The sequence below is a fragment of the Monopterus albus genome, unplaced genomic scaffold, assembly GCF_001952655.1.
Source record: "Monopterus albus unplaced genomic scaffold, M_albus_1.0 scaffold489.1, whole genome shotgun sequence".
Taxonomy (NCBI): Eukaryota; Metazoa; Chordata; class Actinopteri; order Synbranchiformes; family Synbranchidae; genus Monopterus; species Monopterus albus.
Genome location: NW_018128369.1, coordinates 134,100 through 147,569, shown reverse-complemented (window position 1 = coordinate 147,569; position 13,470 = coordinate 134,100). Strand labels below are relative to the sequence as shown.

General features: G+C 40.6%; 2 protein-coding genes across 2 annotated transcripts in view; one reads left to right on the top strand and one right to left on the bottom strand.

The window, feature by feature from the left end:
- The first annotated feature begins 2,238 nt into the window (after nucleotides 1-2,238).
- LOC109952737 (calcium-binding protein 2-like) lies at nucleotides 2,239-6,102 on the top strand. The gene is made up of 9 exons (XM_020587959.1): nucleotides 2,239-2,421; nucleotides 2,906-3,084; nucleotides 3,200-3,262; nucleotides 3,527-3,677; nucleotides 4,116-4,146; nucleotides 4,706-4,849; nucleotides 5,102-5,211; nucleotides 5,439-5,586; nucleotides 5,768-6,102. The coding sequence occupies exons 3-9, from the start codon at nucleotides 3,201-3,203 to the stop codon at nucleotides 5,794-5,796; spliced, it is 675 nt and encodes a 224-aa protein (XP_020443615.1). The 5' UTR covers nucleotides 2,239-2,421; nucleotides 2,906-3,084; nucleotide 3,200; the 3' UTR covers nucleotides 5,797-6,102.
- A 112-nt stretch (nucleotides 6,103-6,214) lies between these two features.
- tdrd7b (tudor domain containing 7 b) overlaps nucleotides 6,215-13,470 on the bottom strand; it is a 17,494-nt gene continuing 10,238 nt past the window's right edge. Inside the window, exons 8-20 of the mRNA XM_020587960.1 lie at nucleotides 13,196-13,470; nucleotides 12,919-13,111; nucleotides 12,449-12,560; nucleotides 12,055-12,257; nucleotides 11,840-11,974; nucleotides 10,941-11,024; nucleotides 10,404-10,538; nucleotides 10,157-10,267; nucleotides 9,858-10,006; nucleotides 9,513-9,742; nucleotides 9,178-9,361; nucleotides 8,733-8,893; nucleotides 6,215-7,652 (exon numbers count right to left, since the gene is read on the bottom strand). The exon at nucleotides 13,196-13,470 is cut by the window's right edge and continues 9 nt beyond it. Of these exons, the coding sequence (XP_020443616.1) occupies nucleotides 7,432-7,652; nucleotides 8,733-8,893; nucleotides 9,178-9,361; nucleotides 9,513-9,742; nucleotides 9,858-10,006; nucleotides 10,157-10,267; nucleotides 10,404-10,538; nucleotides 10,941-11,024; nucleotides 11,840-11,974; nucleotides 12,055-12,257; nucleotides 12,449-12,560; nucleotides 12,919-13,111; nucleotides 13,196-13,470 (2,193 nt within the window). The 3' untranslated portion in view covers nucleotides 6,215-7,431. The remainder of the gene's footprint in view (nucleotides 7,653-8,732; nucleotides 8,894-9,177; nucleotides 9,362-9,512; nucleotides 9,743-9,857; nucleotides 10,007-10,156; nucleotides 10,268-10,403; nucleotides 10,539-10,940; nucleotides 11,025-11,839; nucleotides 11,975-12,054; nucleotides 12,258-12,448; nucleotides 12,561-12,918; nucleotides 13,112-13,195) is intronic.

The window sequence follows — 13,470 nt, the reverse complement described above, 5'->3', positions numbered from 1 at the left end:
GGGAACAGCCGAGAGAAGAAGAAGAAGGAGAAGTTTGCCCAGTAGACTCCGTTGTTTATTGAAGTGAAATATCACAGTTAAGCAGACAGAGGTGATGTGATGAGTTAGTAAAGAATAGAATGACTAATGTTCAACAGTACCTGACTATAGTACATCTGTATCACAAGCCTGTATCAACTAAACTGAAGGAATCACCATTGGCCCCAAAGTCTCTGTTTGTTCAGTCAAACTACCATGCATCGGCATGTATTGTAGGCTATTTCAGTTGTATTTAACATTTCAATCGGCCATCATTCCAGCCCAGAAACTCTAGAAAACACATTCTCACTCCAGAACCAGGGCTGTGCTGCTTGACTTATTGTTTTCTCTACTCACCATAGGCCAAAGATTAGGGTCAGCTTTTAATAAATATTTTATATCTCTTGCAACTTTTACTTTTGCAACCCCAGATGTATTTGGAAAATATTTCCTCAGCATGTTCAACTGTGTGAATATAGTGTAATTAACACAAGCATATTTTACCCTTGAGTAAAGAAGAGAGGACACCCTCTACAACGTCTGTTCACTCAATCTCAACAGATAATATTTAGATTCAAACTGATGTCTTTTCTTTGAAGATATGACTGAAGGAAATGACATTAAGCTAAGAATTCACTTGACAGGTCACCATTAGAATCTCTCAGTAAAATCTCCTCTTGGCCCAAGCAGTCTGAGTCCACTGTCCTGTCTACGGAGTCCGTCCAGTGGCATCCCATCTACTGACATTTTCCAGATCAAGCCAGAACATCCTGGCTATGTCAGGGGTGCTCTGCCAACTCCACATCTGTTTTTTTTTTCTGAGCTGAGTCTTTGCGTGGTACCTGTTGGAGTGAGGAGGTACCCCCTGATGCATCTACAAATGTGGCTACCCCCACTGCGTAGGACTCATACGGGCTTACTGAGCGCAGGCCCATGGGCCCAAGGAGTCAGAGGGATCTTGGAGACCCATGAATGGAAAGACTATTAAATAACTACAAAATCACTATACAAAAAGTCACAAAGTGAGGAAAAAATAGCTGCTAAACTGTCAAAGAGACGGAAACGTGAACATTGGTGCAAAAAGACTAAGGCCAATTTATGCTACTCTGTCAAAATCAACACCAGGTATTGTTAACCACTTTTTGTATAAATTTGTGCTAGCCTATTACAAATTTGGTTAGCTTCATTTGCACCAATAGCGCCAATGTTGTAAAGTAGTGTAATGCATTGAATTGTTCACAAGATGGCGCCAAAGCACGTTTTATACATCGGTGCTCTTGTAGTCGACAAATGAAACGAAAAACTTAACTTGCTGATCTGCAGCATTTATAACAAGTGAGACTTCAAGATAAAGCATCGCAGGTTCTGTATATTGAAGAAAAACAATGTTCCCTGAAGCGGCCTACCACGTGACACGTTTACAGCGTGGCAAAGCATGATGGGAAATAGCGGAACGTTTTACTACGTAAATTGTTAGTTTTTTCTTTTTAAACGAACGCCCTATGACCGGTGCACATGTATAATGTGATGTGCTAAACGCGTTGTAGCGGAAAGTAATACCGCCGCGTATTTGTGTGACACCGTCCGTTTAAATGGTATGTAGCTGCATGGCTCCTCTGCATGGGACGTGTACAACTCATACTTACCTGGCAGGGGAGATACCATGATCAAGAAGGTGGTTCACCCAGGGTGAGGCTCAGCCATTGCACTCCGGTTGTGCTGACCCCTGCGAATTCCCCAAATGTGGGAATCTCGACTGCATAATTTCTGGTAGTGGGGGACTGCGTTCGCGCTCTCCCCTGTATTTCATGTGGAAAATAAATAGAAAAAAATATATGGTAACTGTTTTAGAAAGGTCTCATTCTGTTATTGCACAATAGCATACTTAATTTATAAGACAAGCATAATTTTAGCTTAAGCCAAAAGCTTTATTTATAAATTAAATAATGCACGATTTTGTGGAGTTTAACAGAAAGAGCCACATCCAAATTGTTCCTTTCTTTGACTCCAGCAGTCACCTTGCTAGACATCTTTGATTTTAATTTGCTGCTGATTTACAGGTTCACACTTGTTGTAATCTACTGATTTGAAATTTACAATATGGTTAAAATTCTGTTACCAGTCTGTGTCCAGTGGATTAAACCAACAAATTCCTCAGTAGGTATTTTCTGAACAATCAGTGATGATGTTAAGGTATGGAAGTTAGCTGGGCCAGGCGACAGTACGCAGCCAGCGCCAGGACCAACAAAGGGGTGACCAAGAGGAAACCCACCACCAGCAGAGCCACGCAGCCTCTGTCAGTCAGCAGGTCTGAACAGTAAGGGGTTGTCCCATGAGGGCGGACCTGCAGAGATGAGAAGAGAGATGACAAATGGAATGATATGGCAGCATTATGTTGCAGAGGTACAGTAAGTCTCTCAACCTGTGTGGGACCTGTGTTCACTGAGTAATACATTTATAAAGCTGACAGTACATAAAACTGAGAGTAAAACCCCTTTCAGACATCCACCCCAGCCAAGAATTTGCCTGATATTTCGTGTTTAGATGCCATGTCTGAACAAAGCCTGGAATTCACAACCTAGTCAAATCACCATTGGTCCCAAAATCTCTTCAGGCAAATTAACATGACTTCAGTTTTCACACAACAGAATGAGGAGCATCCATTGACATGAGATTGTTCTAGCCCAGAAACACTAGAAAACATATTCTCCCTACAGAACAAAAAGCAACTCAACAAGTCTAAAGGGCCTTTTGTGACATTTAGATGCTTAAGTACAATTGTAAGAGCAAATAATAAGACTTAAAGCTGGGCTTTGAATCTGAGGGATACTGGCTTCTTAAAGGTCAAGTCAGTCACCACAATTTGGTTTCTATCTGTTGGTTGCAGTTTAGCCAAGTGATTACCTGTTAAGCCTCTGATTGAAGGAAGTCAAGAGGAGAATGAAAAGGAGAGCGTAAAGGATGGTGCGCAGCCACTCAACATGAGTGGAGCACTGCTCAAGGATGGATGAGAATGGTTGTGCTGCTCTACTTTTCTTTTCTCACCATCTAGGCACAGGTATTAAGGTAAGTTTTTAACACTTGCAACCTTTAGTTTTGCATCTCAAAAAAGATTTATGAAAGATTCTACCTTAGAGTGAGCGTTACAACTCAATGTATGTATGCCTCTGTTCATCTATAGCATGCCCAAGGCAGGAGAGAGGGCGCCCTCATCAACTTCTGCCTACTCAGTCGCAGCAGATGGGTATGTGTTAGATTCATATACATTTTCTCACAGTAAGCGTGTAGTTTTCTGAGCCCCAGTGTTATTTGACATAAACACCAGTTATATACCCAGCAGATCTTGCTAATCTGTAGCAGAAAGGTTCCTGTGCCAGTTCTGCTGATGCATACTGTATGAGTGGTGGAGAAAACCTTCACTATATATCCAAAGTGATTCCAAATCTTAGTTAGCATATAAGGCATGTAATGGCTCTTTTACCCTTTACTGTTTGATATTTTGTTTTAGCAAAGATGGTGCCCCAAAATCTGCTGTGGCTAAGGAGTCCCCCTCAGGTTCAGTCTCTGAAACAGCCAAAAAATCATCAAAGAAGCCCAAGAAAAACACAGAGAGTATGAACAAAGTATACACCTCTGTGCTCAACAGTGTATTTGGGGCCGTAAGTAGCTGACACTTGCATTTTACAATTTTAAACATATTGGGTCAGGCAGTACAGCCCTGTTCCTGATCTTTGCCATCACTAAGCCTGCTGTGTCTGCAGTATTAGTGGCTTATTAGCTGGGGCTTAATGTCACACTTCATTAGGTTTTTTTTTTTTTTAACTGAAGAGCAAACCACTTAGCTGATTCAACATGAGAACATTTACCTTCTCCACTGGACATATCTATTCTTGTCTCGCATAAGACCGAGTGATTTCTAAACATATGCATCCTTGAGGAGTGTCCTCTGTGTGTTTTAGTCCACTTCGTTTTTGTTTAATTCAAATATACACCTCTGATATTTAAAATTGTGACATATTTAAAAACTGGACATTAACTTGATGTCAAGATGTTTATATTCTGTATAATAAATTGCTGTTTGATTGATGTCTCTGCAGGACAGAGAACTGGCTCAGGCCGAGTTAGATGGTAAGTCTCATTCCCACAGCTCAGCATTTATATGAACGGAACCTATAATAATATTTGCAATCATTAAACATGTTACATGTAAGAGCTACATTTCAAATAATACCAGAAAGTCTAAAAGTCTCTATCATGTTTGCGATACTGAAGTACAGCATTAAAGAACAACATGACCAAGCATAATCATCAGTTACTGTTACATTGTCATATTCATAATTAAGTTTTTATTTATTTTGATTTTATTATCACAGTTTCTCTTCATGTCCTTCATTTCTCTCCTCATTCATGAACTCACACCCTAGTACCCGACTCTATAAAGTCTACAAAAGCTCTCTAAATATAGTACTGGAGCTAACCTAAGCTTAAAACTGTGATGTGCCTATAATTCAAACTATTCAATGAAATGAATCTTTGTTTCCCCAAAACTATATTTTTAGTTTTTAAATTTGGATGTTATATTGTTATATTATGGAATATCAGATTTAGGATAGTGATGTTGTAGCAGTTACATAAATATGTTTTCTCATCCTGTATTCTTGCTGTAACCCACTGACCTTTCCTGTAGAGTTACAAGAGGCCTTCAAAGAGTTTGACTACGACCAAGATGGCTACCTGAACTACAAGGACGTAGCTGAATGCATGAGGACCATGGGATACATGCCCACAGAAATGGAGCTGCTGGAAATAGTACAACAGATAAAGATGAGAAGTAAGATGATAAGAGCGCTTTGAAAAATATGAAATAAAAGCAAAAAAAAAAAAAAATAAAATCTGTAAAATCTTAATTGTACATTGAATTAAAAAGCACTGTTTGTATATTAAGTATGAAAGTGAATGTGACTGTAAGAGATGCGATTTACTTCATTTATTTTTAAAATTTTCACTTCAAAAATGAAGTGTCTTCAGCTGTTTTTGCTTCCGAGCCCTTTTTCTATTCCTTGCACCTCTCTCCTCTCCACAGTGGGTGGATTGATGGACTTTGATGACTTTATTGAACTAATGGGACCCAGGATGATGGGAGAGACCGCTGACATGCTGGGACTCAAAGAACTCCAGTCAGCCTTTTCACAGGTCAGTCAGTTAATAATAAAATTGTTAATGTAGTTATTAAAGTAGGGCAAGTGAAAAGAACGGCTTACCCAGATGAATGCTTTCACTATGAGCTGACATATCAAAAAAAAAAAAAGTCCCGAAATCAGTGCTTATTCACTAAGAGAAATATATTTTTAAGATGTTTATATTTACCTCTGGTATCTGACATTTTCAAAGTAGATTTTCACCACATTCTGATTCCAAAGTTCGACCTGGATGGAGATGGAAAGATCAGCCAGGATGAGATGAAAGAGGCTGTCAAGACACTGCTGGGAGAGAAGCTGAAGAAAGGAGAGCTGGAGGAGATCTTGAAGGAGCTGGACATTAATGCAGATGGAAGCATTGATTTTGAAGGTGAGACCAAGACATTTACATTTTTTTAGACAGTTAAGTCATTACCCAGAAATTTGGGTTTTAATTGTGTATCCCATTTAAAAAAAAAAAGTGCACTATCATTGGCACTTTGTAGCTTTGTCAGATAAACTCAGTACTGACTGAACATGCTCTGCTTTGTCTTCTCTCTCCTGCTTTTCAGAGTTTGTGATGATGCTCTCCATTCGCTAGCTACTGGAAAAACAGACAAGGACAGAATGCATTGACACGTCTATTTGATTCCACCACAGCTAGTGAATATAACTATGACCAGTGTGCACAGTTTGGTACTGTGCAGGCTTCCACCACATGACATGTGCTTACCTCTAAACTGTACGAATTGCTTACAGAGTGGGATCAAACAAAGCACATACTGTCAACAAAGTGTTAGTTTAGACATATTCATTTTTGCAATGACATATGTAAATATTAAAGAAACCAAAATCAGTCTCACCTTTCACTGAAACAACATGACAGTTATTTTAAGATAGTGTATGAAGTAACTGAATCACATTCAATTGTCTAACAGACTTTATTCCAAAAACACCTCCAGCCAGTTAAACAAGACAGAAATGCTAAACTAATTATAATCATCTAGAGAATATAAGTTAAATATAAATTATATTAGTGTCATCTGTCAATAACAACAATGCAACTTTCAGTTTTGTCAGGTCAGCTGTCTTTACAACTGGAGAAGCGTCTGCACATCCAAAACCATGGTGCAGATGTGTCCAACAAAAAAAAAAAAAAAAAAGAAGTCACATTTCAGAATCAAATCATCTCGTGTCTAATGGAGGCACTGGATCCAACCAAGGAGAATGTTAAACTATCTCAGATTTGAAAATCTACAAGCTTCACACTAGCAGTAACTTAATAACAATCAAACTAAGTTTATGTGCAAACAACTTGGAAAGATCTGCACCATGCTGCACATGTAATCTACTGAAATCAAAATCTTGTTGTCAGATGAGAAACTGAATAACAAAGAACAGATATTTAACCCCGTCTTCACAGGTGGAGAAGAGACAGATGAGGGAGTGAAATCAGAGGTCAGGGCTTTAAGACATGACAAATAAGTTGCCCTCTGATATGTGTTGAATAAATGGATCAAAAAAATACTAATTTTGTCCCAAAACTCTGACTAAACTACTTCCTAGTCTCTTTACTGTATGTCTGTCTGCCTTCACTCACTCACTCATCCATTTCTTCTGCCTTTTTTAGGGGGATATTAGCTCAAACCTTTGTAAACTTTATGATAACCAGACACACTGCCCAAAAGGCAGACTTGGCATGAAAACAAGTTTTTCTAGCATGCAAGAACTTGCAGAGTTAATATGAACATTTTATGAACTTTGCATGGTGCTCACCTTGGCCAGGTTGAGGGTATGCCCAATATGACACACATTAAAACTGGTTATCTGAATACATGTTTTATCATTTCAGCAGCTTTGTGATACTATGGATAGATGCAACTGTATCGTGTGATGTAATTGTGTTTGCAGCACATTCAGACTTGGTCACAATGGTCACACTGCAGTCACTCTAAATCACAACATAGAATCCTTCATTGTAGAGCCCATAACACAACGAGCAAGTGGCTAAAGTATCGCTTGTCTTTCTGCTACTTCTCTGTTTCCCTTCTTCTTGTAACTTCTCTAACTTCTTCTACATTTTTTTCATCCCTTTCTTTCTTTGTCTTTCCTAAATGGTGGAATGATAACGGTGCATAAGCTTTTTCTGTTTCGTGTATCCACAATGCAGCGTGTCGTCACTGAGTTACAGGACAACAACTGCTTGTGTAGTTTACATGCCGATGGTCATTTCTGTCTACATCTTGTTGGTCAGCTCGTCAGCAAACTCAGCCATGATGTCATGCACCCAGATGTCCCTTTCTGCCTGTGATGTGTCAGCCAGGTAGACGGTCAACTTTCTTTCCCATGGGTTAGTGGCTTCCTGTATGGCCTCCAGCTGGGCCACCAGAGGTTTCTTCTCCACGTGGTTCCTGAAAAAGATGGAGGCCTCCTCCGACCAACGCCTGGGCTTCACTCCTGCGATCAGAGGCACAAAAAAAATAAATAAATAAAAATGAACCTTGTTGTTGAGGCACACCAGGACACAAGCTCAATTTTGAGATGGAAAATTACTTAATTAATTCTTTTTGCATAGTTTGAAAATTAACAGTGGAACAGTTCTTTATTTGCAGTCTTATTTAGCTTTGTATTTTAACCATGATAAGTAAGGCAATTATTACCTCCGCCTTATTTTTACTTGCATTTGGTGGTTGGTTTGTTCCCAATGCAACTGAAAAAGAAATGACTGGATTTTGATGAGATTTTTTGGAGAGCTAGGGTATGGCGCACAGAACAGTCCATTAGATTTTGGTGGATTTTTTTTAGGGATTGTTTTTAAAGGATTCTTCACCATTGTAAATGTTGTAAAGGCTGTTGACTGAATATCAGAGCCCCCTTGTGGCGAAAGTGTGCAATTGCATTGCTGAGCACTTGAAAGTGAAGACAAGTTGAGCTTGCATGCAGCTGAACGGTGTGAGTTGTGTGCGTCTAAAGGACTCAGTACACAGTGTTATTTCAGTCTGTATGGGACATTTATTTAGCCATTTGTGGCATTTACTAATCACTCATGTCTATCATTTTTCTTGAATAACTTTCTAATGATAATGATATCGATATGATTTAAATGGGGTAGGTTTTCATCGTCAAGCTATAATATTATGAGGATCAGACTGGGAATATTGCTTTTAGGTGCATTATGGGGAAACTGAGCTGCCCTGGCAGAGGTTGCTCTCTGAGTACTGTCTTCTTACATGTACCTGAATTTTAAATGACAATTCATACATTAATTAGAGTGCCATCACTAGAGAGCTTACAGTAAATGAGAAGAAAAAGAGATGGAATGACATGTAATAATGGTCCCCATCCATACTTGACCCAGGGAGACTGAGATTCATGGTCAGTACCTTACATCCCCAGAGCAATTCATAATTCTTAGTATTGACTGCTGTGGCATTTCCCCCTAATATAGCTGAGATGAATGTAGAGAGTGTGGATGTGACATTAGAAACAGGCAGTAAGATTGTATTCTGGCTTTTTATGCAGCTTTGCTCTACCCACCAGCCAGCTGAGCAGTGATGCCCTGAAAGGACAGCTGCCTGAACTCCTTGATCAGGGGTCTGAGCTGGGTGCAGCTCACCAGCTCATGTTTACCATAGTCCAACTCATAGATAGACACCAAGCCATTTGTTAGAACTCCCTTCACTAAAACGCGATGCCAGCTGAGAGAAGAGAAGGAAGAGAAGTTATATTTAGGCACAGCTGCTTCTATTTGGCCTGTTATTGAATATCTACTACAGACAGAAACAGGACAGAAGGTGCCACAAACACTAAAAGGCATCAGAGTGATAGATTATACTTTGTTAATAGTTTATTTTGTAGCTTTCAGGCTGTGTTGTCAATGTTTAAAAGCAGTATAAAGACTGTTCAAGGTCTTGACAAAATACTTAGATCAAATTTGCACTTTTTTTTTTATAAAATGAAATGACATCATTGCTCAACTCACTTGTTCTCTACTTTAGCTGCGTATATCTGATTCTTCTCAATGTTGAGTGGTTTCTCCTCAGTTTTATTGTAGTACAGAATCATCTCTCCCATCAGCACCACCAGTTTGTACATATCTCTCCAGGGCTGCAGCACAAAGTGGCCTGGATGGCACGCCACTGATACGTATACGTCTAAGTTGTTTCCTGAGAAGGAAAGGATTGGAATTAAACCTTGTGATTTAAATGTGATTTTTAGGCCAGCATAAGGTCAATACTGCACTGAATGCAATAATGCACATGTGGTTGATTTCATGATTAGGAATATTTTATCCAGTGTCTCCACTGTATTCTTTACCAGCTGGGGGCAGCTCCAGAGGTGGTGGCAGCTGGAGAGAGGATGAGGGAAATGATGGTGTTTCTGGTGGGCTGGTGGGAGTTGTATCTCCTCCTCCACCCTCTGTGGGTCCTGACAGGGCCCTTCTGAGATGAGGCTTGGCTGGAACCGAAGCTGATGTTGGACTGCCATTAGTCTCACTGGTGCTTGAAGTCTTGGAGGATAAGGAGGGTGTGAAGATCTTAGCAGGGCTGTGAAATTAAGATAAACAATGAAATGTAGTGCACAAGGTTATACATACAGTACCTTTTAAATGCAGCTAGTTAGTGAGGGAATAATACAGGTGACTATGAAAGCAGCAGAAACCTGTGGCTAGTCAGAAAAACATCTGGTTGCTGTCTGAAAAGGTTGGACTGGGCCATCTGATGGTTGAGACTGCGAGCTGGGTCATGGAAGTTCCTGTCGCTGAACAGGTGGATGTAGATGCAACGCTTGGTCTCGTCCACCTTAGCAATCTTGGGGACAAAAATGGTTTTCGATTCTCAAATAAATATATTTTAAGTGTGTATTTGTGCTTTCAAGCCCACTTGCCTCACAATTCCATTCAAGGGACAAAAAAAAAAACAAAACAACAACAACTACAAACCACATTTCAACTCAGTTACCTTCATGCTACAGTCGGTGGTGTTGAGTACTTTCTCTCGTAGCCACTGGACAGCATCTGGAGTCCAGGATCCAACACTAACAGCCAGGTCTGCTAGACAACACTTCACAGCCTAACAGATCACTGCAGGTCATTTCCACAGGTAATGTACAGGCCCCCCCCCCCCACTACACAAAACTACAGCAGTACACAATACTCGCTACTCTTGACTCTTCTTCACATTATACCTCAAAGACAGAGACACTGACCTGTGGTGGGATCATCATAAGGTCACAGAGAAAAGGTGGTGGGATCTCTCGCAGCTCAAACACCTCAACAGAAGCCTGGACCCCCACGTCAGTGAACAGGATGTCCAGCACTCTGCTGCCGTGGAGGTTTGTGATCTAAAGACAGAAACATATCTTCATGCCTTCTGTTTCAAATGATGCTTCTATGCTGTAATTTGTAGGTCTTACATTTAAAGAAGCAACTGCTACAGAATGTAAATCCTGATAGGCTTGGGAGTGTTGTTGATTAATACAAAGATTACACAGCCAGGTATTTAGATGTCGGTGGTTCCAAACTTACATTAACTGCTTAACAACAAATGGGCACCTGTGCAGGGAATAATAAGGTATTTTGGACAGTGACACATTTTAAGTCTCTTTTTGTTCTCAGCTCAACAAAGAGCTACACCGTCCTCTCTCGCAGAAGTATGACTTTATTCATTTTATCAGGCAAATGTCAATCCTATGTGGACATGTTTAATAATTCGGTTTGTGCTGCAGGAAACAATGCCTTCTTACCTCTACACGGGACCATTTGCCTTTGTAGCGAGCCAGACATCCTTTCCCGCAAAAGGGCCTGGACACCAGGAATTCTGATGTTACCTGGAACCAAATATACAGTATCTTCAACATGTGGCATCAAGAAACCAGAGTTGTTAGATCTGACCATACTTTCTCCACCTTTCCTCATTTCTGAACATCTGTAACTGCTGCATTTTTTCCCTGTTAAAGGGTTTTTTTGGGGGGAGTTTTATCCAATTTGAGGGTCTCAGAACAGAGGGTGTCATATGCTGTAGAGCAATTATGATTTGGACTAGTGGGCTGTATAAAAAAATGCACTTGACTTACTTTATGACTACATTTAAAATGATACTGTTAAAGCTCACAACATTTAACAGGTCCAACCAGTCTGCTGCAGGTGTACACTGCAATGGCATCAAAAATTAGGACTTGAGATATGTAGATATTTTAAATTTTAAAAAGTTGATGATGTCTGAAGAAATTTAAACATCTATACTCAAATTCTGAATGCTCAATGTAATGCTAAGCAGTTAATGTATTAAAAGAATTGAATGATGGCACCAGTACTAGTAGAGAGAGTTACTCCACGCTGTGTTTACCTAAATGCTGACATAAAGCATTATAAAGGTTAGCTTTAAAAGACAGCGGTGGCATACCTAGAAAAAGCATCAGCTCCACTGCACTGCTAAGAGATTAAGTAGCTTGGCAATGTCTTACAGTAACTCCAGATTATCAGACTTATCTCAATCTGCCTACAACGCTGCCTGAGAGAAGCAACACATTTTCACAAAAGCTTCTTAAGATGAATGTGTGAGTCCCAGTCTACTCTGTTTACTTCCTGTTAATATTGCACCTAACTACATTACAATCGACAGCGAATGTACCATGGTGTTAACCTGTGAATGGAAATATGTCTCGATATTTTCCAGTATCTCATTCAGCTTGACAAGGCCTCTGGAGGGCAGCTGACAATAGATGGTCCCATCTGAGCAGACGCTGCTGACAGTCACATCCGTAAAGGTGCTGTTCACCTGAGGAGAGCGACTGGGAGAAGATTAGCGTGCTGTACAATTCACACTCACAAACATAGACACTAACTTGTCTTCTCTACCTGTAATGGGCTTGCCAGTGTCTTGTCCTGCAAAGCTTTCATGCAGGCAGCATTGATGTTGATGTCATCATCCTGTGATGTGTCATACAGGACGACAAGAGGAGTTTGCCCTCTCTCTAGGATTTCAGCCAACAGGATCCTTCCATTTGCCATAATCTCAAACTTCTTCAGCACTGCAGGCTCCTGACAAAATGGCTCCAGACCTGGACACCCACCCACACAAACGCACGCACACACACAATTTAAACAAAAAGCCAAATGATCATGACACGGGAAAACAGGATGGTGAACCAAGAAAATTCAAGAAAAGGTTGATTTTCAAATCCCTGTTCTTTACTATTTGAAATCATTAAACTCTTTTGAAAGTCCTGATGATGTGTTGATTCCAACTCACCTGCCAGTCTACACTTGGTCACCTGGAAAGGCAGTTTGTAAAACTTCTTGTGCAGCTCAAACACTTTGGTTTTGCTGTTCACCTCTGAGAAGCCATGATCCACATAGTAGACCTACAGAGCCAAAAGCAAAAACCATAGGGGTCCCTAATATTTTCTCCCTTCCAAAAACATATTTTTTTCCACACTAGAAGCCTTAAATTTGACAGGACCGAGATTTAACAGGATGAACTGGATTGCTGGCAAATAACTTCAACTCTATTTAGTAGCTTTCAAACTCATTTGGAAAGCATCAACGAAATAACCTTGTAAAGTAAAATACAAGAGGAAACCACAGGTCACCTGCTAACCTTTCCCATGTCTTTAGCCATCCTCCGTCTTACAGGTCACCTTTCATTTCTACACTTTTCTGTTGGATCATTTACATGGCCTTCCTTCATTTGTCCCTGATTACTTCCTGTAATCCTCTCACCTTGACCTTTTCAGCCATGACCTCGCAGACCTGTGCCCTCAGAACCTCGCCTTCCTCCTCGGTTCTGACAGCAACGAGCTGACCTGAGGATGGAGATGACAAAGGAGTTGGACAGCCTTGGTCGAGACTATAAAAGTCCCTCATTTCATCCTCCATGGATTCCTGGGCTTGGGAATAACCCTCACCAATATACCTGAGAAAGGATGAGGGATGGACAGTGAGAGATATATGAACTGTTGAGTCTTTCAGCACATTCACACATACAGCTCTCTCCTACCTGATTACAACTCCACTGGTGTCGGTGGCCTCCAACACCAGCACAGAGGGGTATTCCTCTTTGGGGATCTGCAGAGAAGGCACGGCCTGGTTACTGAGCTCCTCTCTCACTCTCAACTCCTCTTTGCTGGTTGAAGAGTTCCTCCTATTGCAGTTCTCATCCTCTCCTCCACCTCTGCTGCTGCTCCTCTTGTACAGGATGACCCTCTTGGGGTTGTCAGGCATTGGGTAGTCAATGGTGCAGATGTCAGAGAGGAGGTGAAGGTTCTCCAGGAC

Excerpts from the sequence above, each read along its gene's own strand:
- LOC109952737 (XM_020587959.1), top strand. The coding sequence starts at position 3,201 with ATGCCCAAGGCAGGAGAGAGGGCGCCCTCATCAACTTCTGCCTACTCA. Across the intron at positions 3,263-3,526 it reads TACTCAGTCGCAGCAGATGG|CAAAGATGGTGCCCCAAAAT; the intron begins GTATGTGTTAGA and ends ATTTTGTTTTAG. Across the intron at positions 5,587-5,767 it reads TGGAAGCATTGATTTTGAAG|AGTTTGTGATGATGCTCTCC; the intron begins GTGAGACCAAGA and ends CCTGCTTTTCAG.